This window comes from Melospiza melodia, chromosome 8 (genome assembly GCF_035770615.1).
Source record: "Melospiza melodia melodia isolate bMelMel2 chromosome 8, bMelMel2.pri, whole genome shotgun sequence".
NCBI lineage: Eukaryota > Metazoa > Chordata > Aves > Passeriformes > Passerellidae > Melospiza > Melospiza melodia.
In genome coordinates this window covers 1,187,639-1,215,466 of record NC_086201.1, presented here as the reverse complement: position 1 = coordinate 1,215,466, position 27,828 = coordinate 1,187,639, and the positions used below count along the sequence as shown (strand labels likewise).

Sequence of the window (27,828 nt, the reverse complement as noted above, 5' to 3'; positions counted from 1 at the left end):
AGCTCCTGAGCTCTTCCTGCTGGATTCCACCCTTCCAAGGAGCCTGATTAGTGCAGGGGGTTAATGATGAGCCGAGTGCTGTTTCAGTGACCCATTTCCCAGCTGGAACAGTCCCAGCCTCTCTCCTCGTTCCCCCTTGTGTGGATTTGTATTTGTCCCTGTGGATGTGTTGTTCAGATGACTTTGAGCCTGAGATTTTGGGCTGAATCCCTGGAATTCTGTGCGGGTTGGAAAGGCAGAGAGCTCTGACCATGCTGTGGCAGGATGGGGTGGGGCTGAGTTGGGCTTGGTGACCTTAGAGGTCTCTTTCATCCTAAATGATTCCATGATTTCCTGGGGATTTGAGCTGCTGCCCTGTGCCCCCTGTCCTTGGCACACCCCCATCCCCATCCCCATCCATCCATCCATCCATCCATCCATCCATCCATCCATCCATCCATCATCCATCCATCCATCCATCATCCATCCATCCATCCATCCATCCATCCATCCATCCATCCATCCATCCATCCATCCATCATCCATCCATCCATCCATCCATCCATCCATCCATCCATCCATCCATCCATCCATCCAGCCATCCGTCCATCCATCCATCCCTCCATTTGTACCCCGGAATCTGTTGTGAGAATCAATTTCCACCATTTCACTCAAATTTAAGGATTTGTTTCACCTTACACTGTGAGGAGTTCCTGGAATTAAATCCTATGAGGAGCTCCTGGAATAAATCCTGTGAGGAGTTCCTGGAATAAATCCTTGTCCACCAAATCCACCTTGTACCTTAGAAATATGAAATAAATGCTGTTTAAATGCAGAGTATCAGCTCAGATTCCCCAGATGGCTGCTGGAAGTCTGGGAAGAGGCCGAGTCCAGGTCCTGCCCTAATTCCACAATTGTTATTTGTGCCAAGTTGGTTTTGATGCCACATCATTTCCAAGGAAATTTCAGAGAAAGCCCATGGAAAGCCCAGGCTTTGTGCTTTGCTGCCCCTGCTGTCACCTGTCCCTCCTGGGCTCTTCTCTACCATCTGCTGAGGTGACATTTGAAATGCAGGTGTTGTGGGGCTGTTCCTGCATTGGTCTGGAACACAGGCATTGGGGAGGGAATTGCAGGTGTGCCTTTGTCTTGCATTGTTTAAAAGGCTAAAATACAGCTGGAGAAATGAATGGGGTTATGGAAAAAGGTTGATTCCTTGGACTTCTGAAGCTGGCACAGACGTCACTGTCCAAAGGAAAGGGGAAGATGTGTTTATAAAATTGGTGCTTTTTGTTTGGATTGTGGGGTTTTGTTTGGTTTGGTTCCCTCACCCTGTGCCAGCTCAGTGTGGGCACCTGTTTTGGTACGAAAACCACCTGGATTGGGCATCCAGGAGGAAATGAGGGCTGTAAATCAGGATTTTTCCCTGCTGGGAGTGGATGTAAGATCAGCATGGCTGGGTGCTCCTCACTGCTGTCACCTGTGTCACCCTGGCAGGAGGGTGTGGAGCTCCCAGTCCTGCCCATGGAGCTGGGATTCCCTTCCTGCAGAGGGAATTTACCCCAGCCCCTCGTTGGGATTCCCTTCCTGCAGAGGGAATTTACCCCATGGAGCTGGGATTCCCTTCCTGCAGAAGGGATTTACCCCAGCTGGGATTCCCTTCCTGCAGAGGGAATTTGCCCCAGCCCCATGGAGCTGGGATTCCCTTCCTGCAGAGAGGATTTACCCCATGGAGCTGGGATTCCCTTCCTGCAGAGGGAATTTACCCCATGGAGCTGGGATTCCCTTCCTGCAGAGAGGATTTACCCCATGGAGCTGGGATTCCCTTCCTGCAGAGGGAATTTACCCCATGGAGCTGGGATTCCCTTCCTGCAGAGAGGATTTACCCCATGGAGCTGGGATTCCCTTCCTGCAGAGGGAATTTACCCCAGCCCCTCGTTGGGATTCCCTTCCTGCAGAGGGAATTTACCCCATGGAGCTGGGATTCCCTTCCTGCAGAGGGAATTTACCCCATGGAGCTGGGATTCCCTTCCTGCAGAGGGAATTTACCCCATGGAGCTGGGATTCCCTTCCTGCAGAGGGGATTTATCCCAGCCCCTCCCCTGCTTGGCTGGGAGGGCTTGTGATCCATCCTGGTGCACAGACATGACACGTCCAGTGCTGTTTCCCAGCCTCATTAGTGACGGAAAGGGACACTAATTAGCTGTGCTGTGCCCAGCGTGGCTCTGTGTGTGCTGTTCCCAGGAGCAGAGCCAGGCTCTCTCCGTGGCTGGGATCCCTGGGGCTGCCAGGGCTGTGCTGCTGCTCCTGCTCACTGTGTCCCCCCTGCTTTGGGGGCCCCACATTCCCCCCAGCCCCATTTCCCCTGCGTGCTGGAGGTGCCTGGCTGCTGTAGGAATTCCCTTTCCACCTGAAACCGGAGCTGGAAGGACCCACAGGATCATGGGTCCAATCCCTGGCCCTGCACACACACCCCAGCAGTCCCACCCTGTGCGTCCCTGAGACCTTGTCCAAGCATTCCCTGAGCTCTGGGGCCCTGGGGATGTGACATTCCCTGGGGATCAGGGCCATCCCTCTGCCTGGAGCTAAATTTTAAGGAGCTGTTTGCCAAGTCCCAGCCCAAATCTCCCAATTTGGTCCATCCCTCTGGAGCTGTGTGGGTGCCCCAGGGGTGCTGCTGTCGCCCAGTGCCTGATCAGAGGCAGAATTCCACCCTGGAAGTGTGAAATCCTGTTTGTGGGGCTGTGCTGGGCTGTCCCTGCTTCCAAAGCCACTTTGAGTGCAGTGACAGAAGGCTGAGCATATGTTCCAAAGGGGCATCATTAGGAGCAATTGGTTGCAGCCTTGGTAACGCTGGGATTTACAATCTTCCCATAATCTCTGGTGCCTGTTGAGCTGGAGAACACATTCCCAAAGGCATGAAGGAGCTGGAGCCTTCTGGAAGGATGAGTCTGGCCCCTGCCCACTGGCTCCCATTGGGAACAGGGGTGCTGGTGGCACCCTGGGCTTTGGAGCCTCCCGTCAGGGGACCTGTGGTGCTGGAACACCATCCAAGAGCTCCATTGCTGTGAGGGATATTTGGATTTGTCCTGGAGCAGCTGCTGCACTGGCTGTGCCATCCCTCCCCTCTCCTCTGGGGTGCTGGTGTCACTGCTCCGTGTTGGTGGCAGCTGGTGGGTGCAGCCACATCCACAACTCTCTTTTGGTGTGGGGCTCTGTTTTCATCTTTGTGCCCCAAAAATGAACCCACAAGTCCTGCTGGCCATCCCTGAGAGGTTCCCAGAAAACTGGAGGGGCAGGTGAGGCTGGGAGGGGAGAATCCCCCGAAGTCTCAGGATTGGCACCATGTCATGTTGTGTGGGACCCAAAATTTGGGTCTTGTGGGAATGACTCCAACAGGGCTTCCAGACACCCTTGCTGGGTTCTGGAGGTGCAGGAGTCATGGGCTGGTGTTGTGTGGAAGCCCTGGAGCTGAGATGATCCCAGGGGAAGCTCAGCAGCCCCAGGAACACAGCTCCCAGCAGGGATTGCCTACCCCTGGAGCTGGTTTTGGCTTGGAGGGGGAGCTGATCCCTGGCTCCCCAGTGCACCCCATCCAGGCAGTGTGGCTGAGCTCACACACGAGGATCTGGCTGGTTTTTGGCATTCTTGGCTGGTTTTTTGGCATTCCTTCAGCCACGGAAGCGGGGAGGTGCTGATAGCATCTCGGAGTTCTTGCAGATAAGGATAATAAAGTGTGGGGCTGATAAGGAAGTACCACTGCTGGGAAGAATATTCCTGCCTTGCCAACTCCAGCTAAAGGTAAAAGCTGTTTGTGATCTGGAGCACAAAACTTCCTCAGCTCTGTCTGCCCCGTGCTGTGGGATTGCTGCTGCTTCTCCCAGCACCAGTGAGATTCGCTGAAATCCCTGACAGGCTGAGGCAATCCCAGCAGGTTCCTCAGGGCTGGATCCCGTTTGCCCTCCGAGGATGCAGCTGCCCGTGCCAGACTTGGATCATACTTAGTGGATAAAAGGATTTTTGGTTTGTTTTTGTACCGTTTCAAGTGGAATTTGAGGTATTCCAGCCTGACCCAGTGCTTGTCCCAGTGCCAGGCTGGGAGCTGGCTGTTCCTGGTGCCAGGGTGGGATTAATCCTGCTGCTCATCCCAGTCATGTGCCGCCCAGGGCTCCTTTTCATTCCGTGCCATGCTCTGCCTGGGAGCCCAGGAGCTCTTTAACCCAATTCCCATTCCCAGCCCTTGGCGTGGGAAGCCGAGGAGAGCCAGGGCTCCTTTCACAAAGCTCTCTTCATGTCAGCACTTCCAGAGCCAGAGGTGAAAATCCCAGAGTTTCACTCGTGGGTGACCGTGAAATCCCAGAGTTTCACTCATGGGTGACACCCTTGCACACAGGTGCCACATGCCACAGGCACCTGCCTACAGGGGAAGGACCTGGGGACTAAAATATTCCCAGGAAAGCCTCTTTAGAAATAAAATATTCCCAGGAAAGCCTCTTTAGAAATAATTTTTGGCTGTTTCTGTCTTCAAGCCTGAATCTGTTCAGTTCCTGATTGCGCTGACAGCCAGCCCAGCTCCTTCTGCCTGGGATCTGCACCTTGCAGTCCTTGAAAATTCACTGATAACTGAATCCAGCTTCTTCTCCAGAACCATCCTGACAGCCAGACTAATTCAGCCAGGAATTAGGGACAGTTGTGCCTTAGAGAGCCTGAGGCAGAGCAGGTGTGTGGAATAATTTCTCAATTTTTGTGCCATCAGCACCGCTGTGGTCTGAGTGATCCATCATAGGCTGAATTCAGTGCTCTTGGAGGTCTATTCCAACCTCAATGATTCCTTGATTCCATGATTTTGGCAGCGTCCTCAGTGTGCCCCTGGCAGGAGATACCAGTGTGTGGTGTTGCAGCACAATTCTCCATCACAATTGCTGTTGTTTTACAGTTTACAAACATTCATCAAAGGGAATTTTGATGAAATCCAAGTTTTGTCTGGTTCCAGGCTTCCTGCAGCGGGAAAATCACGAGGTGGATGTCTGGGGGGGTGAGCAGGTGAAGCGTGTCTGACATGAAAAGATGAAATTAGAAACATATTTGTGGCTAAACAAAGGGAATTGTAAACATGTGTTGCCATCAGGTGAGAAATCCCGTGGGATTCAGTTGCAAGGATGACAGGAGCTGGAAAAAAATTCTTCTCTTCTCTTCTCTTCTCTTCTCTTCTCTTCTCTTCTCTTCTCTTCTCTTCTCTTCTCTTCTCTTCTCTTCTCTTCTCTTCTCTTCTCTTCTCTTCTCTTCTCTTCTCTTCTCTTCTCTTCTCTTCTCTTCTCTTCTCTTCTCTTCTCTTCTCTTCTCTTCTCTTCTCTTCTCTTCTCTTCTCTTCTCTTCTCTTCTCTTCTCTTCTCTTCTCTTCTCTTCTTTTTCTGAGTTTAGGTGCCTGCTTACATTGTCCAGAAATTTGGGATTCATCTTCTCACAGAGATTAAAAATAGCATCCAGAACTGCCTCGGGAGTGGGAGCCCAGCCAGCACAGCCACAGATTTATTTGGAAAAAGTAACCTAGCAGGGATTTTATGGGCGAGTTCAAACATTTATTGGTCTAGCACCTACCTTTGGGACTGGTTTTGGGACGGCCACAGTAAAAGTGCTTAAGGAATGAGCAGAGTGATCCCTCAGGAGGAAGCTCCAAAGTGGGATAAGTCTCCCCTCAGTCTTTTTCTCCAACAAACCAAGTGCCCTCAGCTACTCCTCGTATGGCCCATCCAGGGAAATTCAAGAAAAAAAAAGGATAAACTACCTGAGATGCTGGGAAACTCAGGGAAATAGGGAGGAAACCCCTCCCAGATCCAGGGAAATATGAGGGAAGGGGGATAAACCCATCCAGATCCACAGAAGCTCAAAAGAAATAAAGGAAAACCCCCCCAGAACCAGGACAATAAAAGGGAAGGGGGATAAACCCCCTCAAATCCAGGAAAACTCAAGGAAAAAGGGGATAAATCCTCCCCCAGATCCATGAAGCTCAAGGTAAATGGGGATAACCCCCCTCTAGATCCAGGGTAGGTTGAGGAAATAAGGTTTAAACGCCCTAGATCCAGGGAAACTCAAAGAAATAAGGTTTAAACCTCCCTAGACCCAGAGAAACTCAAGGAAAATGGGGTTACCCACCGAGATCCTTGGACATGCAATGAAAGTGGGGATAAACTCCCCCAGATCCAGGGAAACTTAAGGAAATTTAACACTGATGCATTCCTGGGTCTGGCATGTGTAAAATATCCGTGTCCAGGAGGAGGGAGCAGGAGCTGGCAGGACAGGTGGATAAATTTGGAATTTGGACACTGGGTTTTCTGGGAAGGCAGCAAAGGGAGGGCAGACAGAGGTGTTTGCTCAGGGAAACACCTCTGATTTTCACTGAAATCCTGATGCCTCATTCTTGGCAAATCCATGGAGCCTTGAACACTTCAGAAATAACATTTCAGAAAGGTGCTGTGAGATTTGTGTCCAGTGAAGCAGCAAAAAGCAGGGCTGGTGTCTGGAAATGCTGGATTTTGGTCACTGAAATCACTCACACAACGCCCATGTGTGTGTGAGACACGATTTCAGTGATTTATTGCTCAGGCAGTGTCAGGGAGCCCTGGGGACAGTGACACCGGAGCACAGGACACAGCAGCCCTGCTGCAGGAATTATTGCTCATTAGGGCTGGAAAATCACAGGATTTGGGTTTGTTTTGGCTTCCCTGCACCTCCTCTGCCCGGCTGGAGTGGTGCCTGCTGTAGTGAGACCTGTAAATATTTCCAGTATAAATCCAAGTTTGTGACTTGCCGTGAAAAATTCCCTTGGGATTGAGGTTTGGTGTGTGAGAGCCTTTTCTGGTGTTTACATTTTTAGGTGTAATAGGCTTCCAAATAAATTGCTGTCCCTGTTCAGCAAGCACTTGAGAGCAGCAGAGAGGGATGTAAATAATTTGCATTTTTTAACGAGTTCTTTTGATTTATCTGCTCCCTCTGGGCAGCGTGAGGGGATTCCAGAGACCTGGATTGGCTGGGGGATGTTGGGAAGAGAGAATTTGGAGCTCAGGGAGAATTAAAAAATTAAAAATAGGCTCCAGTTCTGAGCATCTGAGTGAGTTCCTGGCTGCCTCCAGAGCAGCACTTTTGTCTGGGACATGGTTTTCCAAGGAAGGGATCATGCTGACATTCACTGGAGACAGAAAACCTGGGACCAGGCCCTGGGCCAGGCTTTTTATCCCTGACTTCATTTATTTTTCTTGGTTTATCCAACCCTTGATATTATTGAAAGGAAGGTTTTGTTCCTAGAGCAGCATCCATCAGGGTGTCCTGGGACTGAACCGTGCCGGGCCCGTGGGTTGGGTTTGCTCTTGGATTTTATTTGTGTCCCTTTGAACACATCCCTGTGGGATATTCTGACTGTGGGGGGATGTTTTCCATCTGCTTGTGTGGGGGTGCTGGTGGGATTTTGCCACGTGGGGGATTTTCGTGGGTGCTGCAGTTGAGATCTCAGTTGGTGTTGCATAAGGAGCTCACTTGGGATGAATTCCGTGGGTTTCTATCCGTGTGTGAGGGGAGAGTTTGTGGGCACAGGTTGTCCTGAGAAGCTGTGGCATCCCTGCAAGTGTCCAAGGCCAGGTTGGATGGGGCTTGGAGCAGTGGAAGGTGTTCCTGCCATGTCAGGAGCGGATGGGATGGGCTTTAAGGGCCTTCCCAATCCAAGCTTCTCTGGAATTCCATCATTTCTAATGGGAAAATACACGTCATCTCTATCACAGAAGTGTGTTTAGGATAATTTGGGATCATCAACTGCCTTAGGAATTGCAGTTAGGTGAAGTTTAAGTGTTCTGATGAGAGTTTTATCCAGCTTTTCCTGAGTGAGGTTGACTTGGCCCACGTCCCTGAGCAGCTCATCCCTTTGGAGGGGAACTGAGGGATCCTCCATGTGAGGGGAGCTCGGGGGGATTTTGTTCCACCCACCCTCTGAAAATCCCTTTTCATCCTCAGGAACATCACAGAAATCATAGAATCCCAGGCTGGTTTGGGATGGAATATTAAATCCCGTCCCATCCCATGGCAGGGACACCTCCCACTATCCCAGGGCACTCCAGCCTGGCCTGGGACACTTCCTTTGGAATCACATCTTGGCTCTTTGGGAGCCACTTTCTCTGCCATTTCACTGAAAGGGCTTCAATTTTGGATTTTGTGGTTTGCCTTATCAGCAGTGAGCAATTTGATGAAGCCATGGGACGAGCTCAGAGTGAGTCAGGCCTGGCTTGGCCTTTGGAGCGTTCCTACCATGGAATTCTCTCCCAGTGGTGAATTAATGTGGTTTCAGCTTTCCCAAAACGTGAGGCCATTAAGCTGAGTCTGGATTTTTGAGAGGAACAAGCAGCTCTGTGGTCACTGCAGCCCTCAGGGTCCCAAAACCTTCCAGAGGTTTCCTGGATAAAGTTCCCTCAGAGGGGTTGGGTGGCTCTCCCAGTGAGACCCCACTGCTGTGTGAGGAGAAGGGGTTTAGGATCAGAGAATCCTGAAGGTTGGAAAAGCTTTCTAAGATCTCCAACCATTACCCAGCACTGCCCCATGCTCCCAATGCCACATCCTCATGGCTTTAAATTCCTCCAGGGATGGGGATTCCAATGCCTGAGGAATTGTCCCTCATATCCAGCCTGTCCCATCACTCAGAGTGATCCCACAGTGGCTCCCTGTCGCTGCTTCCATCCTACAGTGCCCTGATTGACCTCTGGGAAGGAAGTGCTAATTTATGATAAATATGTAAATGGAGTGCTGATCAAAGGGAGCAGAGAGCTGCACGTGGGGAAGGAGGAAAGGCACAGAAGGGCTCAGAAAAGTCATGGCAAACCACAGTGGGGGCAAAACATGGGAATCTCAGTGTGTGCCTTGCATGTGGGCACCATGGGGAGGGAACCCCTGGCTGTCCCCAGGCCAGGCTCCATCAGGATTCCAGGCTGATGGTGTAGCAGGCCTGGTCGGCCATGGACACCCAGGAAGTGCTGGTGTCCCAAGGAATATTCCCCTTCCACAGGATTCCTGGATGCTCCAGTCCTTCCTTACCAGCTGAGGAACCGCAGGTTGTCACCACAGTTTTCTACATCCCCTTCCAAATGCTTTTGGAACTTTTCCCCTTCCATGTGTGAAGTAGATGTTCCTGTATGACCTCAGGCCCACAAAGATGCACCTGGGGAATCACAGATCCAGAATTCCAGGAGTTTGGCTTGGGTGTTTTTCCCAATCATTTCCCAAGGATGAGCTCCACACACCCTGTCCTGTCTCATCATCAGATCCCTGCATGCTGTGGGAGCTTCTCCTGCTCTTCCCTACGGATCCAGGGCATCTTTAGGAGGAGAAAGGCCTGGTGCAGGCAGAGCATTGGTATTTTTAGATCAAAGACAAGTTTAATAAAAAAAAAAACAAACAGGAGGGGAGAAGGAGGATTAGAACAATAAGAACATTTAATTTTAGCCGAGCTTGGATTCCTCATAGAGTCAGGGAACTTGGAGCTCAGCTTCAGTTGCCTCTGGCTTTCCTAAATAAACACACTAGAGCAGGGCTGGGAAGTTGAGCAGCACAGAAAATTGCAAAAAGTTGCATTTTAATATTCTAGGAGAATATTAAGGGCTGTTTTACAGGCCAGGCCCTGGAATTAAATTTTAATGCTGCACAAAAATCCCGAGGTTGTTTTGGTAGGCAGCTCCTGGAGCTACACAGAGACTTTTTCTGCAGGAAGGGTCACAGGACAGGGGTTGGGAACAGGGCAGGGTGAGGAACCTTCTCCAGCCATGGCAAGTGAGCAGGGCTTGGGGCCAGGATCTGCTGCTTCTGGAATTTTGTGATTTCTTCTGGAATGTTGTAATTTCTTCTGGAATTTTTGTCAGGCACAGGGGGAACCTCATTGATCTCTACAGCTCCTGGACAAGAGGGTGGAGTGAGGTGGGCTTGGGCTCTTCTGCCATGTCCCAAGTGAAGGGATGACAGGAAATGACCCTGAGTTGCACCAGGGGAGGTTCAGGTTAAATATTGGGATTTTTTTTTCCCCAGGAAGAGCAGTCAGGCATTGGAACGAGCTGCCCGAGGATGTGGTGGAGTCACCATCTCTAGGGGTGTTCAAGGTGTGGCACCTGGGGACGTGGCTTAGGGATGGTTGTGGTGATGCTGCGTTGATGGACTCGATCTTCAAGGTCTCTTCCCACCTGGATGATTCTGGGATTTTGGGAATTTTCCCCCAGGCTAAAGAGGCCTCATTGGCACTGCCCTGCTATGCTGTGGGTGATCTGCTCAGTGTTTCACCTGGGAAGTGTGTTGGGATGAAGAATTACGGAATCATTAAGGTTGGAAAAGCCCTCTGGGATCATCAGATCCAACCCCAACCCTCTGGGATCATCAGATCCAACCCCAACCCTCTAGGATCATCAGATCCAACCCTAACCCTCTGGGATCATCAGATCCATTCCCCCAGCACTGCCAAGGCCATTTCTGACCCCTGTCCCCGAGTGCCACATGAATGCACCCATTAATGCTGTACCCAGGTGTTGCAGACCTTTAGTAAGCCTCAGGTTAGAGGTGATTCAGTGAGTGGGTGAGGCAGGAGGTCCCACTGGTGACTCTTGGTGGCTCCAAGCAGCCCCTGTCCCCTTGGTTGTCCCAGGAGAGGATGAGTTGGGAAGGTGGAGTTGTCCTGCTCCAGCCTCAAAGGATGGGCACATTGCCCTGGCTTTGCTCCTGCCTGGGCATCCTCCTCGCTCTAAACTGGTTCCTTTTCACACCAGCTGAATTTAGGGGTTGTGAGGGAACATTTCCAGCCTCAGCCGTCACATCTCTGACAGCCAAGGGTGACAGTGTCACATGGACCCATCTGAGCTGATTTATGTTCTCTTTTTGATGGTTTTGGGGTTTGGTTGCTCTTGGATCCTGTTCACTGGGGGGATGTGGGCAGCTCAGTGCCAGGGAGGAATCTTGGACCCTCTGAGGAGCTGGGCTTTGGTTCCAAGGCTCCCTGCCTCAGGGTTACAGAGCTGGGAGCTGTGGACTTCACTTATGAGCCAGTTTTGGGCCTGCTTTGTCAGAACTCACTGGGTATTCATAAAAGTTAAAAATACTTCAGGCTCTGCCTTACAACAGCCCTGAGTGAAATGCAGGAAAAATCAGGATTGCAGCTCTTCGTGGTGGAGGCAGTGAGATAAACCCCAGAGAGCTGCAGGCAGAGTGCTGTGCTGAGCCTGGGGAGCTGGGGAGGAGATGGGCTGGAGAATAAACTCAGACTGGGAAGTCCCAGGTGAGGATAGGGAGTCCTGGGAGCCTGCAGTAAGGGCAGAGCTTTGATGTGGGTGTGCAAATCTGAGTCACGAGCACCGAGACTTGTTTGAAATGCTGTAAAGCCCTGATCTTTTTCCTAAGTGCTGCTGGGAAGCCAGAAACAATCCAGGTTTGCTTTTCCATCTCTCTGGGAATAGTGGAAGGTTGGAGTAATCCCAGTCAGAGGGAGGACAGGAGGAAAAGCCAGCTGGGAGTTAATTCCCAGGAGTTTGAGTTACTGTGCAGCATCTCATGGAGGTATTATATCTATAAATATTATAAATATTAAATATAATAAAAATATTACATGTAATATATAAAATATGAATATATAATAAAATATACTAATATATAATATATATTATACATATATATATTATACATGGAGGAGCAGTGAGAATTCCCTTCACCCTCACCTGCCACGTCAGGGTGGAGGAGGAGGAGGATTTCCTGGGATTCCTTTATTCCTTTCAAGGTCAGCAGTGCCTTTATGGAAGTGTTTAACTCTTTTTATGGAGTTTAACTCTTTGCTGGGATGGTTTTAATGTCCTTTCCTCCAGTGCTGGTGTTGGTCAGACTCACCTTCCCTTGCCAGGCTCTGCTTTCCTGCCTTTTTCCATCCCCATCCATTGGATGGTGAGGACGTCCCACATTTTAGGGCTTCATGAGCTCCTGCTGACACATCCAGGGCTGTTCATGGGAACAAATGGATCAGGAGGACTCTGTGCTCATTAATGTCATTAGGCATTCATTAATAAAAGGGATGCGGACTTGAAGATGATGTGATCAATAAGAGCAGCAGCCCAATGCTATTAATTAGCAATGCTATTAATTAGCAATGCTCATGCTTTTGAGTTGCTCCTACACTGGTTTTCCAAAACGTTGGGCCCTTTAATCCTCAGGAGAAGGAGGAATAAATTGGAAAAAGCACAGCTCAGTCATTCCACCACTGGCCCTGGCGTTGGTGCTGGTGTGACCTGGGCTGCAGGTGGCACCTGGAGGCATCTGCTGGTGCTTCCCTCTCCAGCTGGGTGCTTTGTCCTGCTCTGGCACATGGGATGTGTTCCAGCATCTTCCATGGATACTGCTGGCTGGGGCTTTTATCCTGCTCTGACACATGGGATATATTTCAGCATTTTCCATGGATACTGCTGGCTGCAGGAGCACTTTGGGGCCACCATGTGTGGTCACCAGCAGCTCCCTCAGTGCCCTTTTCTCATGGAAAGGGACAGCAGGACAACCCCAAGGGACATGTTTGAGACCAAGGACTAAGCCAAACCATGGTGGTGGTGGTGGCAAACCCTGCAGATCAGTCCACAAGTGAGATTTTTAGTGATGAAACCTGGAGTTGGAGGCTCCGCCAGTTTGGATGGAGCCGGGCTTTGTTTCATAGGTTAAAAATACATAAATTTCCTTGTTGCACTCTGGTTTTATTTTTAACTCTTCAGCAATTTAATATTTTGGAGGTCTGCTCGTTCTCCCCCCAGTTTTCCATCTGCTACTGTGATTAATCTAAGGCCCAGCTCTATCCAGCCAAGCCAGAGCAAACCAAAAGGAATGGAAAGCTTACCTAGGTTGTTTGGCAGGCAGCAGCAGACGTGAATAACTTTGGAATTCGGGGGGGAAGAGCCAAGTGCCGTGCTCCTGGAGCCAGCCTGGCTTGGCCAGGAGCCCCTGCAGACAGCAGGAGGCTGAGCAGGATCCAGCTGTGCTTCCTGCAGGGCTGTGCTGGAGGTGTTGCTGAGCACTCGGAAGCGCAGGGCTCTGCTTTCCTGCGGCCTCTCCAGGCAGGGGGATGTGCCAGAGCCCGGCTTCTCCCCCCTCCCAGCCTGGGAGCGCCGTGAGGTAGTGGAAAGTTGCAGTGAGGAAGGTGGGACTGATCCCCCAGGCTCTGGGAGGAAGGAGAGGGGTGAAGCTGTGGAGCTCACCTGGGCTCGGCTGCTCGGACAGGGGGAGCAAAATAGCCTGGCCAGGAATTCATTTATTTTATTTTTAAAATCCAGGTTAAAATAAAAGTTTTAAAAGAAATTTTAAATGTTAAAAGTAAAATAAGCTGGATTGTGACGGTGTTCACAGGGGTTCTTGGATGAGGGAGGAGAAGAGGATCTGACTCCATGTTTCAGAAGGCTGATTGATTATTTTATGATATATATTACATTAAAACTATACTAAAAGAATAGAAGAAAGGATTTCATCAGAAGGCTGGCTAAGAATAGAATAGGAAGGAATGATAACAAAGGTTTGTGGCTCGGCTCTCTGTCCGAGCCAGCTGACTGTGATTGGCCATTAATTAGAAACAACCCCATGAGCCCAATCCCAGATGCACCTGTTGCATTCCACAGCAGCAGATAACCATTGCTTGCATTTTGTTCCTGAGGCCTCCCAGCTTCTCAGGAGGAACAATCCCAAGGAAAGGATTTTCCATAAAACATGTCTGTGACACTGGATGGTTATGGGATCCTCGTGGAAGCTGGGGATCCGTTTTTAATGGAAATCTGCTCCAGCTGCACAAGTGGGTGGTGACACAGGGGACACAGGCAGGGGTTTGGATTGTTTGAGGGAGGGAATAGTTCTGCTCTCAGAAGCCTCCAAAGCTCTAATTGGGAAAAGATGGCAAGGGAAACCACAGGACATAGACCTGTCATTAATGAAGAGCACTGGGATGTGTGAAGCCCGGGGTTGTAGGAGCTGGAAGTGGCCAGGAGATGTTGGTGAGTCATTGCAGGGATCCACAGGGAATGAGAAAACCCAGTTGTCTGGTTGGGTGGGACTCCAGCAAAGGTCCTGGAGCCAGCTCAGTAGCCTCTGCCTCAGATCCTGCTGCTGTGGCTGGGGTTAGGCACCTGGGAGCAGTGCATTTGGATTTTAGGAGCCATTTGGGATACTGCCGTGCAGGGACGTAGAAAAAACCGAAGTATTGCTTCCCATGGAGGTAAAAATATTGTGGTTTGGGATCCCGTTTTCCAGCAGGGAGTGGCTGTTGAGGTAAGAAAATACTTAGTCCAGGCTTCAGAGAAGATATCCTGTAGTAGTAGCAGTAGTAGTAGTAGTAATAATAATAATAATAATAATAATAATAATAATAATAATAATAATAATAATAATAATAATAATATCGGGGCAGAATCCGGGATATCCTGAGTGAGAAGAAGGATCATGGATCCAGCTCCTGGCCCTGCACAGACACACCCCTACAATCCCACTCTGGGCTGTCCAAACCCTCCTGGAGCTCTGGCAGCCTTGGGAATGTGCCCATTCCCTGGGGAGCCTGGGCAGTGCCAGCACCCTCTGGGGAAGAGCCTTTCCCAAAATCCAACCTGGAATTCCATGACACAGCTCCAGGCATTGCTCAGGTTCTGTCCCTGGTCACAGAGAGCAGACAGAGGTCGGGGCTGTCCCTCAGGAGGAAGCTCCAGACTGAGATCTGTCCCCTGCGTCTCCTCTTCTGCAGCTGCACAAACCCAGTGACCCCAAATGCTGCCCATCTGTCCCCTGCAGACCCTTCCCCAGCCCTGTGCCCTCCTTGGGGCACCCACTGGCACATCCAGGCCTCCCCCAGGCTGTGCAGGTCACCAGGGTGGTTCTGCCCTTCCCACGTCCCTCCAGCAGGGATCAGGCTAAGGAAGGAGGGACTGTGGGGTGGCTGTGGGGGTGCTCACAGGGTCCCAGGATGAGGGGAGAGATGAGGCTCTTACTCCATGTTTCAGAAGGCTGATTGATTATTTTATGATATATATTATATTAAAACTATACTAAAAGAATAGAAGAAAGGATTTCATCAGAAGGCTGGCTAAGAATAGAATAGAAAGGAATGATAACAAAGGTTTGTGACTGACTGAGACAGTCTGAGCCAGCTGACTGTGATTGGCCATTAATTAGAAACAACCACAGATGCACCTGTTGCATTCCACAGCAGCAGATAACCATTGCTTGCATTTTGTTCCTTCTATTCTTTAGTATAGTTTTAATACAATATACATCATAAAATAATCAGTCAGCCTTCTGAAGCATGGAGTCAGATCTCTGTCTCTCCCCTCATCCTGGCACCCCTGTGAGCGCCACCACAGCCTGGCCCTCGTTTCCCTGCTCGGGCTGTGGTCCCTGCTGGAGCCCTGCCATGGCTGGGCCCTGCCCAGGGTTCCGGGCAGGTTCCTGTCCCCCTGCCAGCCGGGGTGCCTAAGCTGATTAGCTCTAAGGAGATCAGGGCTTGGCAAGGGCTGCACTGCAGGTAAACACTGCAGCTCTTCCTCCAGCTGGGAGCCAGTGGGGCTGTGAAATATGGCTCAGCAGCGAGCAATGGCGCTGGAAGAACCCTCAGGAAAAATACCAAGAAGTGCATGAAATGATAAGCAGGGCTGATAAGGTGCCTGGTGAGAGACTGAGAGGAGAAGCAAGTACAGATATGATCAGAGCCTATAAATACTGTCAACATGACAGCAGAGATGAGCAGGAGAAGGAGTCATTGTTATCTGATGGAAAACAAGCTCTGGGAGGAGCAGCCATGGGAGCAGGGGGTGTGCAGGGGATCCCCAGGAGCAGGAACACTCCTTGGGATGGAGCAGATCCTCAGTGCCCCTCATTGCCAAGGCTGTCCTGGTGCCCATCAGTGTGGTCAGCACTGCATCCCCTGGCACAGAACCACCCTTGGCACCTGTGATCCTGCCAGGAGCTTCCTTAAATTCCCATTTTCCAGGTGCCAGTGAGGTGTCCTGGTTGGCTGATGCCCTCAGGTGCTGCTTGTCCACATCCCTCCTAGGATGGGGTCTGTGTGAGGAAACAAAGGAAGTCTGGGCAGAGGATGGGTCAGGGGTGGTTCCAGGGACCCCCAGGACATCCTGCTGGAATAAACGTGGAGGTTGTGTGTCACACTCCTTGGGAAGGTGCTCCTGGAGTGGGATTTCAGTCTGATTTATTGATTCCTGATTTATTGTTGTGTCCGGTGCCACTGGGACCGGCCGGCTCTTCCTCACTGGGAATGGACAGCCAGAGGTTTGTGGTCCCCAGGGGTTAACTGGATTAACTGGGGCCAATCTGGGAATTCCAGCTGGAGCTCAGGAGGTGCTGGAGCCCAGGAGGTGCTCAGCAGATTCTCCACCCACCTCTTGGCCTTGCTGTGCTGATGGGGATCCGCTCCAGACTTGGTGTTTGCGGAGTTCTCCAGGTGTTCTGGGTCCCATCCAGGTGTTCCTCGTCCCATCCAGCTGTTCCTGGGTCCCATCCAGCTGTTCCTGGCCTCTCCAGCAGCACAAGCACGACAGTTATGCTGCACATTCCAGGCCAGGGCTCTTGGGAAAGCCGCCCTTCCCAAGAGAGAGCTGTCCTGGAAGGAGAGCTCACATCAAAGGAGCCAGGAGCGATAGGGATCACATAATTGCTGCCTCTCCCCTTCCTTCTGACTCCTGTCACTCACAGTCTGGGATTGTTATCTCTGGGGCTTGGGCAGCAGCAATCCTGACTGCAGGATCTGTGTCATCCAGATAAGGTGCTGTGTGGTGGCTTTTCCCACCTGGATGGCTGCTGGAGTAAAATGGAGTGGTGTTTCATGGTCCTGTTGGGAGAGGACTGTCCTGCAGCCGGTGTTTCCCTTGGGAATGTGCTCAGGGGAAGGGAATGGGACCTGGCAGGGGCACACAGTGGCTCCTGTGCTGTGGCAGCTCAGGGAATCCTGTCCTCCCTGGCTGGAGGGAGGTGGATGGTCACAGAATCCAAAATTAGTTTGGATTGGGAGGGATCTTACAGCTCACTCCGTGGGCAGGGACACCTTCCACCATCCCAGGCTGCTCCAAGCCCTGTCCAGCCTGGCCTGGGACATTCAGGGATCCAGGGGCAGCCACAGCTGCTCTGGGAAGCTGTGCCAGAGCTTCCCCACCCTCACAGGGAATATTTTTTCCTAAAAACCCAGGAACTGAGCTCAGGGCTGGCCCTCAGTCGCTCACCTCGTGTGTCCCAGCTCTGCCCTTGGGTGCCCGGTGATTCACCGGCGCCTTTGGGGCCAAAACCAACACGGGGAGGGAAGGTTCCTGAGCAGCCCTGGCATCAGGGATTCGCAGGAAGCAGTTCAGCAGCCTCAGCCTCGGTGTGCTGCAGTGCTTCTGGCTGTGGCCGGTGCTCACAGTGTGCTGTCTCTCCACAGAATGCCATGAACCTGCCTCCCGACAAAGCCCGGCTCCTGCGGCAGTACGACAACGAGAAGAAGTGGGAGCTCATCTGTGACCAGGTGAGGAGCTCTGGGGAGCCTGGGGAGCCGTCTCTTCCCAGCTGCTCCATCCACAGCAACCCTGGGCCTTGCAGGACCTCGCAGGACCCAGGAAACTCCTGTTCCCAGGGGCTTCAGACACTCATTCCTTCTGCTCCCTTGTTGGTAACGCTCCTGGAGGCCTTGCAGTGACAGCTGCAGCCACCCCAGCCCATCCTGGGGTTTTGCCATTCCCTGATTTGGGTTTCTCTGTGTCCCAGGGGGCTGGGAGCTCGGGGCTGGAGTCTGTGCTGGCAGCAGGGCAGGCAGCAGCTGTTTGATGCCACCTCACAGAGGGATGGGTATCCCTTTCCCCCCTGATGCTTCCGTCCTGGATTCCTTCTGGCTGCTGAACGCTGCTGGGTTTGCCCTGCACAGGCTCAGCCTGAGCTCAGAGTCTTGCAAATGAGAAGAAATTATCAAATGAGCAAATGAGCAAATGAATAAATGAGCAAATGAATAAATGAACAAATTATCAAATGAGCAAATGATCAAGTGAACAAATGATCAAATGAACAAATGATCAAGTGAGCAAATGATCAAATGATCAAGTGAGCAAATGATCAAGTGAACAAATGATCAAATGAACAAATGATCAAGTGAGCAAATGATCAAATGATCAAGTGAGCAAATGATCAAGTGAGCAAATGATCAAATGAACAAATGATCAAGTGAACAAATGAGCAAATGATCATATGATCAAATGAGCAAATGATCAAGTGATCAAATGAACAAATGAACAGATGAACAAGTGATCATATGATCAAATGAACAAATGATCAAGAGATCAAATGATGAAATGAGCAGATGAGCAGATGATCTCAGTGCGGGCAGTGTCTGGCTGCCGCGTCGTGCTCATGGTGACAGTTGGAGCTGTCACCTCCAGGGCCAGCAGGCTGAGCCCCTGTTCACCCCCAGAGGCTGGGAACAGCCTGGGTTGGGCAGTGCCAGCTGCTGGGGCAGCTCCTGGTGAGCTGTGCAGCAGTCAGCAGATGTGTGGATAAGCAAGAATGGCATTTTGAGGGGGGAATACAAAATGTGACAAAGTGGGATTTGAATTTGGGAGCCAGCAGCAAAATGCCATGAAGTTCAGCAGTAATGGCTAATGAGGATAATTGATCCAGCACTGTGAAGGTGGGATGTTCCCTTGGGATGGAAGCTCAGCAGGACCAGGGTGAGAGTTTGGCAGGAGGTCAGGGACATTGAAATAAGGACATTTATGGGACATTTCCTATTCAGCTGTTACAGTGGTGGGTTGGCTGATACAGTCATGGAATTCCAGGCTGGTTTGGGCTGGGAGGGACCTTAAAGCCCATCCAGTTCCAGCCTGAGGAACACCTTCCACCATCCCAGATTGCTCCAAACCCTGTCCAGCCTGGCCTAGGGCCCTTCCAGGGATCCAGGGGCAGGTACAGCTTCTCTGGGCACCTGTGCCAGGGCCTGTCCATCCCCACAGAGAGGATTTTTCCCCAATATCCCATCTAACCCTGCCCTCTGGCAGTTTAAATGCACTGCACAGGTACCTTAAAGTAAAGCTGAATGAAGAACTGCTTTTTTCCCATGAGTTTCCTTTGCAGAGAATGTAAAGCTTGAGCTATTTAAAGATTCAGTTTACTGGGACATTGAAAATTGCAGAAATTGAAAATCTGCTGTGAGTGATTGCAGATTCCCCATCCCTGGCAGTGTCCCAGGCCAGGCTGGCCAGGGCTGGGGGCACCTGGGACAGTGGGAGGTGTCCCTGCCGTGGCAGGGGGGCACTGGCTGGGCTTTAGGGTCCCTCCCAGCCCGGTGCAGTCTGTGATTCCATGATTTGTGCCAGGCTGTTCCCTGCAGAGGTGCGAGCTCCGTGCTGAGCTGCTGCTGGCAGCGGGACAGGCGGGAGCTGTTTGATCCCAGCCTGGATGTGCAAATTCCCCCTCGGAGCTGATCCACCCTCTGCAGCTGCTGCTGATTCACTGCCCAGCACGGGCTGAGGCAGCAGCCTGAGCAGATGGGGAGGAAATTTGCAATCTGGAGTAATCTCCTTGCACAACTGCCAGTCAGTCCACCCCCGGGCTGGGATGAGTCCCTTCCCTGGGATGGGCCCTTCCCACCCTTTGGAAGGGCAGGGAAGCAGGGCTGGGGGAGCAGCACTGAGGGCCAGCAGGGCCAGGGGGCCAAGTGCCACCTCTGCCCTGGCCAGCCATGCCATGGGGCACACGGGGCAGGGAGGACAGCCTGGGGGCTGGCACGGCTCCCTGGGGAGCACAGCAGTGTGAGCAGGTGTCACTGAAAGCACCAAAACGCAGCATATGGGGTGGGAAATATTTATGTATTCACAGTATAGAATTAGTGACCTGGAATATCTAAATATATATGTAGTATTAATATATTGATATTAATATTCATAATAACAGTATTAATAAATACAACATATAAAATATAGTACATACTCACAGTATAGAAATATTGACCCTGGAATACATAAATATATAAAATTATTATGATTATGATTATTATTAATTCTATATATAACATATAAAAATATGGTATATATCCACAATATATGAATATTGCCCTGGAATACATAAATACATAAATTATATATATATATATATATGTATGTATAAAAAATACAAAATATGGTATATATTCACAATAGTGCCCTGGAATATATAAATATTATCTATATAAATATCATAAATATTATCTATAATAAAATATTACATATAATATATAAAATATAAATATATACTAATATATTATATATTGTAATACATATATGATACATATAAAATATATAAAATAATATATAAATATATATGTTCACAATATATAAATAGTGCCCTGGAAAATAGAAATATTATCTCTATAAATATTATAAATATTAAATATAATAGAAAGATTACATGCAGTGTATAGAAATATATATATAAAATGTATGCTAATATATAATATATTATAATACACATAAATATAAATATAAATATAAATATAAATATAAATATAAATATAAATATAAATATAAATATAAATATGTTCACAATATATAAATAGTGCCCTGGAATATATAACTATTATATATCATTCCATGAGAACACTTCCACAGTGGCACGTTGTCTTGCTGGTGGGAATGGCTGGATTGCTGGGACAGGAGTGAGCCACCCTCTGGATCTGTGGGAGATGGGGAATTCTGCACCATGCTCAAGATGTGTTTGAGGCACTGCTCCCCACCTCCTTGTCCATCCCCTTGTCCATCCCCTTGTCCATCCCCTTGTCCACCTCCTTGTCCATCTCCTTGTCCATCCCCTTGTCCATCCCCTTGTCCATCTCCGTCCCCACTGTCCCAGTCCATGGGGTTTGTGCACTCCCAGCACAGCCTGTGGGATTCTCATCCCAAGCCGGGTGCTTCCCCAGCATCTGTGAATGCCAGGAATGAAACAGCTTAGTGAGGATCACGATAATAACGGGAATAGCAGATGGGCTAATGCAGAAAAGTGCCCTGAGTGGCTTTGGGAGCCAGGGGCTGTTGGGGAAGGCACAGTTTCCTGGTTCCGGAGTGAATGTGTTTTCCAGGAGATGTGTCAGGTTCCCTTAGGATCACGTGGAGGAGGAGGAAGTGCTCAGGTCCAGCAGTTCCTCCTGGCTGCTGAAGCAAAGACCCCCAGCCCCACTTTTATTCTGTGTGCATCAGAAAAGAAAGTGCTGATTCTGGGGGAAAGAGGCACAGGAGAGCCTCCTTCACACAGAATTAGCACTTTTAAGCTGTTGTGCTCCTGCTCTTCCCCTCAATTATGGAATCATGGAATGGGCTGGGCTGTAAAGGACTTTGGAGCCATCCAGTGCCACCCCTTACCCTATCCCAGGTTATTCCAGCCTGGCCTTGGACATTCCAGGGATCCAGGGGCAGCCCCAGCTGCTCTGGCAATCCCAGCCCTGCCAGGAATTCCCAGTTCCCAGTGTCCCATCCATGCCTGCCCTCTGGCCATTCCCTGTGTCCTGTCCCTCCCTCTCTTGTCCCAAATCCCTCTCAGGATTTAACCCCAGTGAATTCTCCCCATTTATTCCCCAAAGGAAGGTGCTGGGCCCAGCTCATCTCATTGCTCTCTGTCCTTGCATTCCCTGTGCTGTTCCATCCTGCCTTCCAACACCCCTCCTGAGGGATTTTCCGAGCCAGGAGGGACCTTTGTCCTTGGGAATTAAGCTGTTTTGCTTTGTAGGTGGCTGACAAAGGCAGTGTGCTGCTCCATGCCCCTGTCCTCCCAGCCTGCAGATAATGCTGCAGCTCACAGCAGTCACGTAGGGCAGATAAAGAGGGTTTCACCCGGATTTAGGAACTTTGTTGTGTCTGAATGGCTCAATGCAGGGAAGCCACCCCGTCCCAGCCGTGATGTCACCCCACAGCATTTGCTGAGCAAGGTTTGGATGAGTTTGCTGAGCTCCAATCCGGATTTTGGGCTTTTTTTTGTGTATGTGTGGTAAAAAATGCCCGACCTCATCACTCAGATGTGTTAAATCCTGGGCTTGGAAGCAGAGCTGGCCAAGGAGTGGGTGGGAATTGCCAGAAGTGGAGGGGAGGAGCTGACAGGAAAAGAAGCAGGGATTTTTAACTCTTTAATTATGTCTTCTGAGGCACAGCAGTGCCTTGGGAAGTGTGGGGATGCTCCCAAGGGGGATCATGAGAGGATCCTGGGGGATTCCAGTAAGATCAGCCTGCAGCCACTCCATTCCCAGCCCCTGGGAGCTCCCAGTCAGGTTTTTGGGAGGAGGTGGCTGTGACCAGACATCCAGGGTGACTTGGAGGCCTCTCTGCACAGCCTGGCCCTTGCAGCTTCCTAATCAGCCTCTAATATGAAACACTCCGAGCTGGATCAACCCAGACAGCACTCCTAGCCAGGAAAGGGCAATTTTAAAGGCTAATCCCTCCTAACTTTCCAAACCAGCAAAAAAGAAATGCTTGAGGGGGCTGTAAAAATGTTTCCAGGCCTAGGAGATGTTTACCACGAGTAATTTTTGGTCACTCCTCAGGTGGGAGCCTTGCTGGAGTTTGCTGTTCATGGATAAGGTCTGGAAAGTCCTTTTACCCAAATAATTCCACTCCACAAGAATGAGCAGCATCTTTTTACACAGAGCTGCTGCAGAGATTATTACATAAATACATAATTACAGCCAGGTTTGAAGAAAACAAACAAAACCATCCAGTAGCTGCATCCCAGACTGTTTAATGTGCTCCCTGGGTCTCTTTAAACATTTCATTTTGAGGATTCCAGGCAATTAAAGCTGGTGGCTGGGAAAAGCTCCTGTCACTTCAGCAGATGAGGGTGGATTATTTGGGAAGAGGGATTAATCCGTGAGAGGAGAAGAGCTGCTCTGGGGGATTGGGCTGAGCACAGCTCTGTCAGCAGAAAGGGAATAAATGGGAATGTGGAGCATTGTTGGGATGGGACACTGCTGCCAGGAGGACATGGCAGGGACTGGAATTGGGGGATCCTTGAAGGTTCTTCCATCCCAAACCACTCTGGGGATACAGAAATTCTCTGTGTCCCATGGGAGCCACTGAGGTGAGCCTGGCCCCAAGAATCCCTGAGAGAGAGCCAAGAAGAATCCGTGATTATGGATGTAGTGCTGGGGCAAGGCAGACCCTGCTGGTGTCACTCTGTCCAGAGAAGAACCCTCAGGGAAGAACTTTGCATTTTCTGAGCTGTTTTTTAGATAAAATAGGAAATGCCAATTCCAGAGCCGTGTATGGAGGTGCATGGAAAAAGAATCCAGCTGTAAAAGAGGAAAGCCATGAGTGCTCTGTGACTTGCAGAGCTCCCACCAGGGCTGGTGGAGCTCACAGAAGAGATTTTCCTTCATTCTTTTCCTGCTGGCCATGGTGGGTTGCTTCTTTTCCAGCAAGCAGCAAGATAATAACAGGAAGAACTCGTGGTGTTCAGACAGTTCTGGTAACTGGGCAGCAGTGTCCTGTTCATTCTGGAATAAGCTCGGGATAATGCAGTCAGAATTGCATCCTGACCTAATAAAGGGAGGTTTCAGATAAAAGAGGAAATTTCAGGAGATTGGGATGAGATCTTTCCTCCAGGGAAAGGGCTAGAATAGCCTAAAGTTCTTCCAAGATACAAGTAGGATGAGAATGTTTGGGAATGCTGTGAGGGGGTTTGGACACAGCACACTCTGCCCAGGAAACAGCTCGTGTTTCACAGCAGCTCTGGGGGGATAAACTTCCAGCTGGGAAAGCAGGGGAAAATCAGGGAGCTCTCAGAAAACAGGGCTTTGGTGTTTGTCACCAAAATCTGTGATCTTTGTCTGAGGGGGGATTGATTGGAGATGAAGTGATCCCTGCAGGAGGAGCTGGACCCTGAGGAATGGCTCCCAGTGCCAGAGGGCAGGCATGGGTGGGACACTGGGAACTGGGAATTCCTGGCTGGGCTGGCATTCCCAGAGCAGCTGTGGCTGCCCCTGGATCCCTGGCAGTGCCCAAGGCCAGGCTGGAGCACCCTGGGACAGTGGAAGGTTTTTTCCAAAAGGATTTTGTGTTGGTGCATGCATCTCCTCTCCTGACCCTTGTCCTTCCTCCCCATGCTCCTGCTGAGCAGAAACCCTGGAACTTCAGATGGATGTGCAACTAAAATTCACAATTCCCACTGAATGTTTAAGGTGTCTTTTTATACTGTTGATATAAATATCAAGATCCATTTAAATCTGTTTTAATTGCATGCATAGATTATCCACTTAGGAAGAGAATGTATTACATATTTTTATATAATGTTTAACATGTATGTGGTGCACGTGTTTTCTGGGTAAGGTAAATACAGAAGAATGGCTGATGTTTATTCCTGCCTCTTTTCCAGGAAAGGTTCCAAGTGAAGAACCCTCCCCACACTTACATCCAGAAGCTGAAGGGATATCTGGACCCAGCAGTGACCAGGAAGGTGAGGGGCATCCTGTTTGTTTCCTCCTGCCAGGACGGTCCTGGGCTCCAGGTTCCTTCCTGCCTTTGTGCAAATGCCATGGAAAGTTGCAGGGAGAAGCAGAGAGAAATTGGGAATTTGGTGCAGTTTTCCAGCTTGGGAAGGAGAGCAGATGTCGGGAAGCCAAGGACACCATCTGACATGGAGCACAGCCTGTTTTAATAATACTGGCTTCAGTAAATAACCTGGCACATTGTCTGTGAGCTGGGCTCTAGGCTGGCTTTGGCTAAACCCCTGTCTGATGGCCCTTTGCTCCCCCTGGGAAGGGGTGTCTGAGGTTTGAGTCCTTTTCTCTGGGAGTTTGCCTGGCAGAGGCTGAGTGCAGCTGAGTGCACTGTAAATGGTGGTCAGCTCCATCCATGGTGGTCAGCTCCATCCATGGGGATCAGTTCTATCTATGAGGATCAGTTCCATCCATGGAGATCACCTCCATCCATGGTGACAGTTCCCACCCATGGTCACAGCTCTATCCATGGGGTTCGGCTCCATCCATGGTGATCAGCTCTCATCCTTGGTGATCAGTTCCTTCTATGGAGATCAACTCCATCCATGGTGACAATTCCCATCCATGGTGACAGCTCCATCCATGAGGATCAGCTCTCATCCTTGGTGCTCAGTTCCTTCTGTGGTGATCATGTCCATCCATGGTGACACTTCCCTGGGGTGGTGTTGGCTTTTTATACTAAGAACTATGTGTACTTTATTTACAATAATTCTCCAATACCTATCACCTATGTTAGACAGTCTGCCTCTACCCTAAACCAATCCAAAAGTGCCACCATCACAGCCGAAGAATGAGGACAAGAAGAAGAAGAAGGACAGGACATGCCCAGATTCCTCCATCTTGCCTCTTGAACCCCCATTCTAAATCCCCAAAATTCTACTTTTTCACCCTGTGACAAATTCACCGTCATTCTACTCAAACCCTTGTAACTCCTCACACAAAGTTGGTGATTGTTTCCATGGGCTAAAATCCAAGGCACAGGTGTCTGTGGCTCCGTGCCCAGGTCTCTGAGCCCCTGCCAGGCCTGGAGCCCTCCAGGGCAGCCAGAGCGATGTCCTGGGTCCCAACACTGCCCTGGTTGGAGCCCCCAGCCAGGAGCAGGGAGCCATTTCCCAGGAAACCCTGACATTCCCTGTGTGGACGTTCCCAGCCCGGTGAACGGGGCCTTTGTGCTTTTCCTCCGCAGGGTTTGGGGATTGTTCCGCGTTTGGCTTCGCTCCGTGGGCTCACATTGGAGCCTTTCTTACCCAGGGCTGCCAGGACAAAGGACAAACCCAAAGGGGCTAAAAATAACTGCCCTGCTTTCCTGCCTGTGGTTGGGTCACTGCAGATCACCCATGGCCTTTGCTCAGCCCCTCTGGCACGGGAAGGGGTGGGAGAGCTCATCCCACTGGGGTTCCTGCAGGGCTGGGAGAGCTCATCCCACCGGGGTTCCTGCTGAAGGTTTCCACAAGGATGGGAGAGCTCATCCCACTGGAGTTAAGGTTTCCACAGGAATATGAGAGCTGATCCCACCAGGATTCCTGCTGAAGGTTTCCACAGGGGTGGGAGAGCTCATCCCACCAGGATTCCTGCTGCCACTGAGGCGCTGGCACTGTTTCTGCTGCATGGCTCCACCTGGTCTCTCCCATCCAGGAATTCCTTCCCAAAATCCCACCTGAGCCTGCCCTTATCCCTCCTCACCCCTTTAGCTCTGATTTGCCTTGCTCAGGAAGGAGAATGAGCCCAAAGAGCTGTTCCAGAGGGATTTCTCCAGCTGTGTCAGCCCCTTGCCATGGGCAGGGAGGAGAGCATCCTCCAGTCCTGCTCCAGATGGGATCGAGGTGCCCCCACCGGCTCTCTGCCACCTTCAGAGGGGCTCTGCAACCTTCAGGAGAAAGTTTGGTGTTAAAACAAAGCTTGGCTTATAAAGAAACGTTTATTTATCTCCAGGCTTTGAATTTCCTTAATCCTGGAAGCTCCAGGATGTTCCTGGGAACAGAAGGGATCTCTCCACACGTGGTTTTGTTGACTGTTGGGCTGTTGGTGCTGCATTCCTGGGGATTTAGAGGAGTTCTCAGTTTCCCCCATGTTTTCTTCATTCCCTGTGTGCTGGGTGAGATGTTGATGTTTTTTAATAGAGCCTAATTGTTATTTTTGCTGCTCATTCCCTTGCAGAAATTCAGGAGACGAGTCCAGGAGTCAACTCAGGTGCTCCGAGAACTGGAAATTTCCTTGAGGACAAACCACATTGGGTGAGAGTTTTTGATGCCTCTGGTTCAATTTAATTTTTAATATTTCTATTTTTATTAATTTTAATTTAAAATTGATTTTATCTATTAATTTATTTTTTATTATTTAATAATTCATTCTTTGAGAATACACCCCCTTTGCATGTCAATAAGTGATGCCACTTGATTGCTAATTAAAACCTGATGGGCTTAGTTAAGGGGAGCTGGGCATCTCAAGAGGATAATTCAGCTTTAATCCTTTCCTGATGGATTCATCCACATTTTTCTGAGGGCTAAGGAAAGGTTGGAGTCAGCTCCGGCTCGGTCAGAGCAAAGGGAGTGAAGCTGTGTCCAGAATAAATATATATAAAATTGTATATGTTTGTAATAAATTTATAACATATACATTTTAAATTCAAATAAATAATAAATAAATTTAAATAAATAATATTTTTTAGAAATTTTAATTTATTTAAAATTTTAAAAATTAAAATTCTAAAATAGATATAAATGATAATAAAAATTTAAAAATGATAATATAATAAAATTATAGAGATTATTAATTTATTTAATTATTAAATCTTAAATTTAATTATAGATTTATGTATCATCCCCCTTGCTGTCTCATAGCTTTTACACAGAGCCTGGCTGGGAATAACAGCACCAGGATTTATTCACAAGGCAGCAAATCCATCCCAGATTGCTGCAGTAGAATTGCCAGGGGTTTTGTTTTTTATCAGAGTTTAGTTTTTATCAGACATCCCTTTCCCATCCTCATTCCCACCAGTTTCACCTTCCTGTGGGAGCAGGAGCTGGTCCAGCACTGGGGCATTGGCCAGGGAGCTTTTCCAGTGGTTTTCTCCATGCTCACTCCCTGTGTCCAGCTCAGTCCCACGGATTTTTGGGGACTCTGCTGGGATTTTGAGGGAGTTTGGGATATTTTAATCTGTGGATGGAATTGCAGTCTCAGTGTGGGGATGGGAACCTTCCTTGGAGCTGCTCCATCCCAAAACCTCCTCCCACGGCCCTGCCAGGGGTTCCCTCCTTTTCCAGCACCAGGGATTCCCTCCCAGAGGCTCAGGGCACCCATGGGTCCCCCTGGATTTAGGGTGGGCAGGAGGAACCTGGCTGATGCCCCAG

The 27,828-nt window shown here is 49.8% G+C and overlaps 1 protein-coding gene across 1 annotated transcript in view; it reads left to right on the top strand.

Moving 5' to 3' along the window:
- The window catches only part of FMNL2 (formin like 2), a 113,095-nt gene that overhangs the window by 47,028 nt on the left and 38,239 nt on the right, over nt 1-27,828 (top strand). Inside the window, 3 exon segments of the mRNA XM_063161491.1 lie at nt 17,420-17,503; nt 24,355-24,435; nt 26,636-26,712. Of these exon segments, the coding sequence (XP_063017561.1) occupies nt 17,420-17,503; nt 24,355-24,435; nt 26,636-26,712 (242 nt within the window).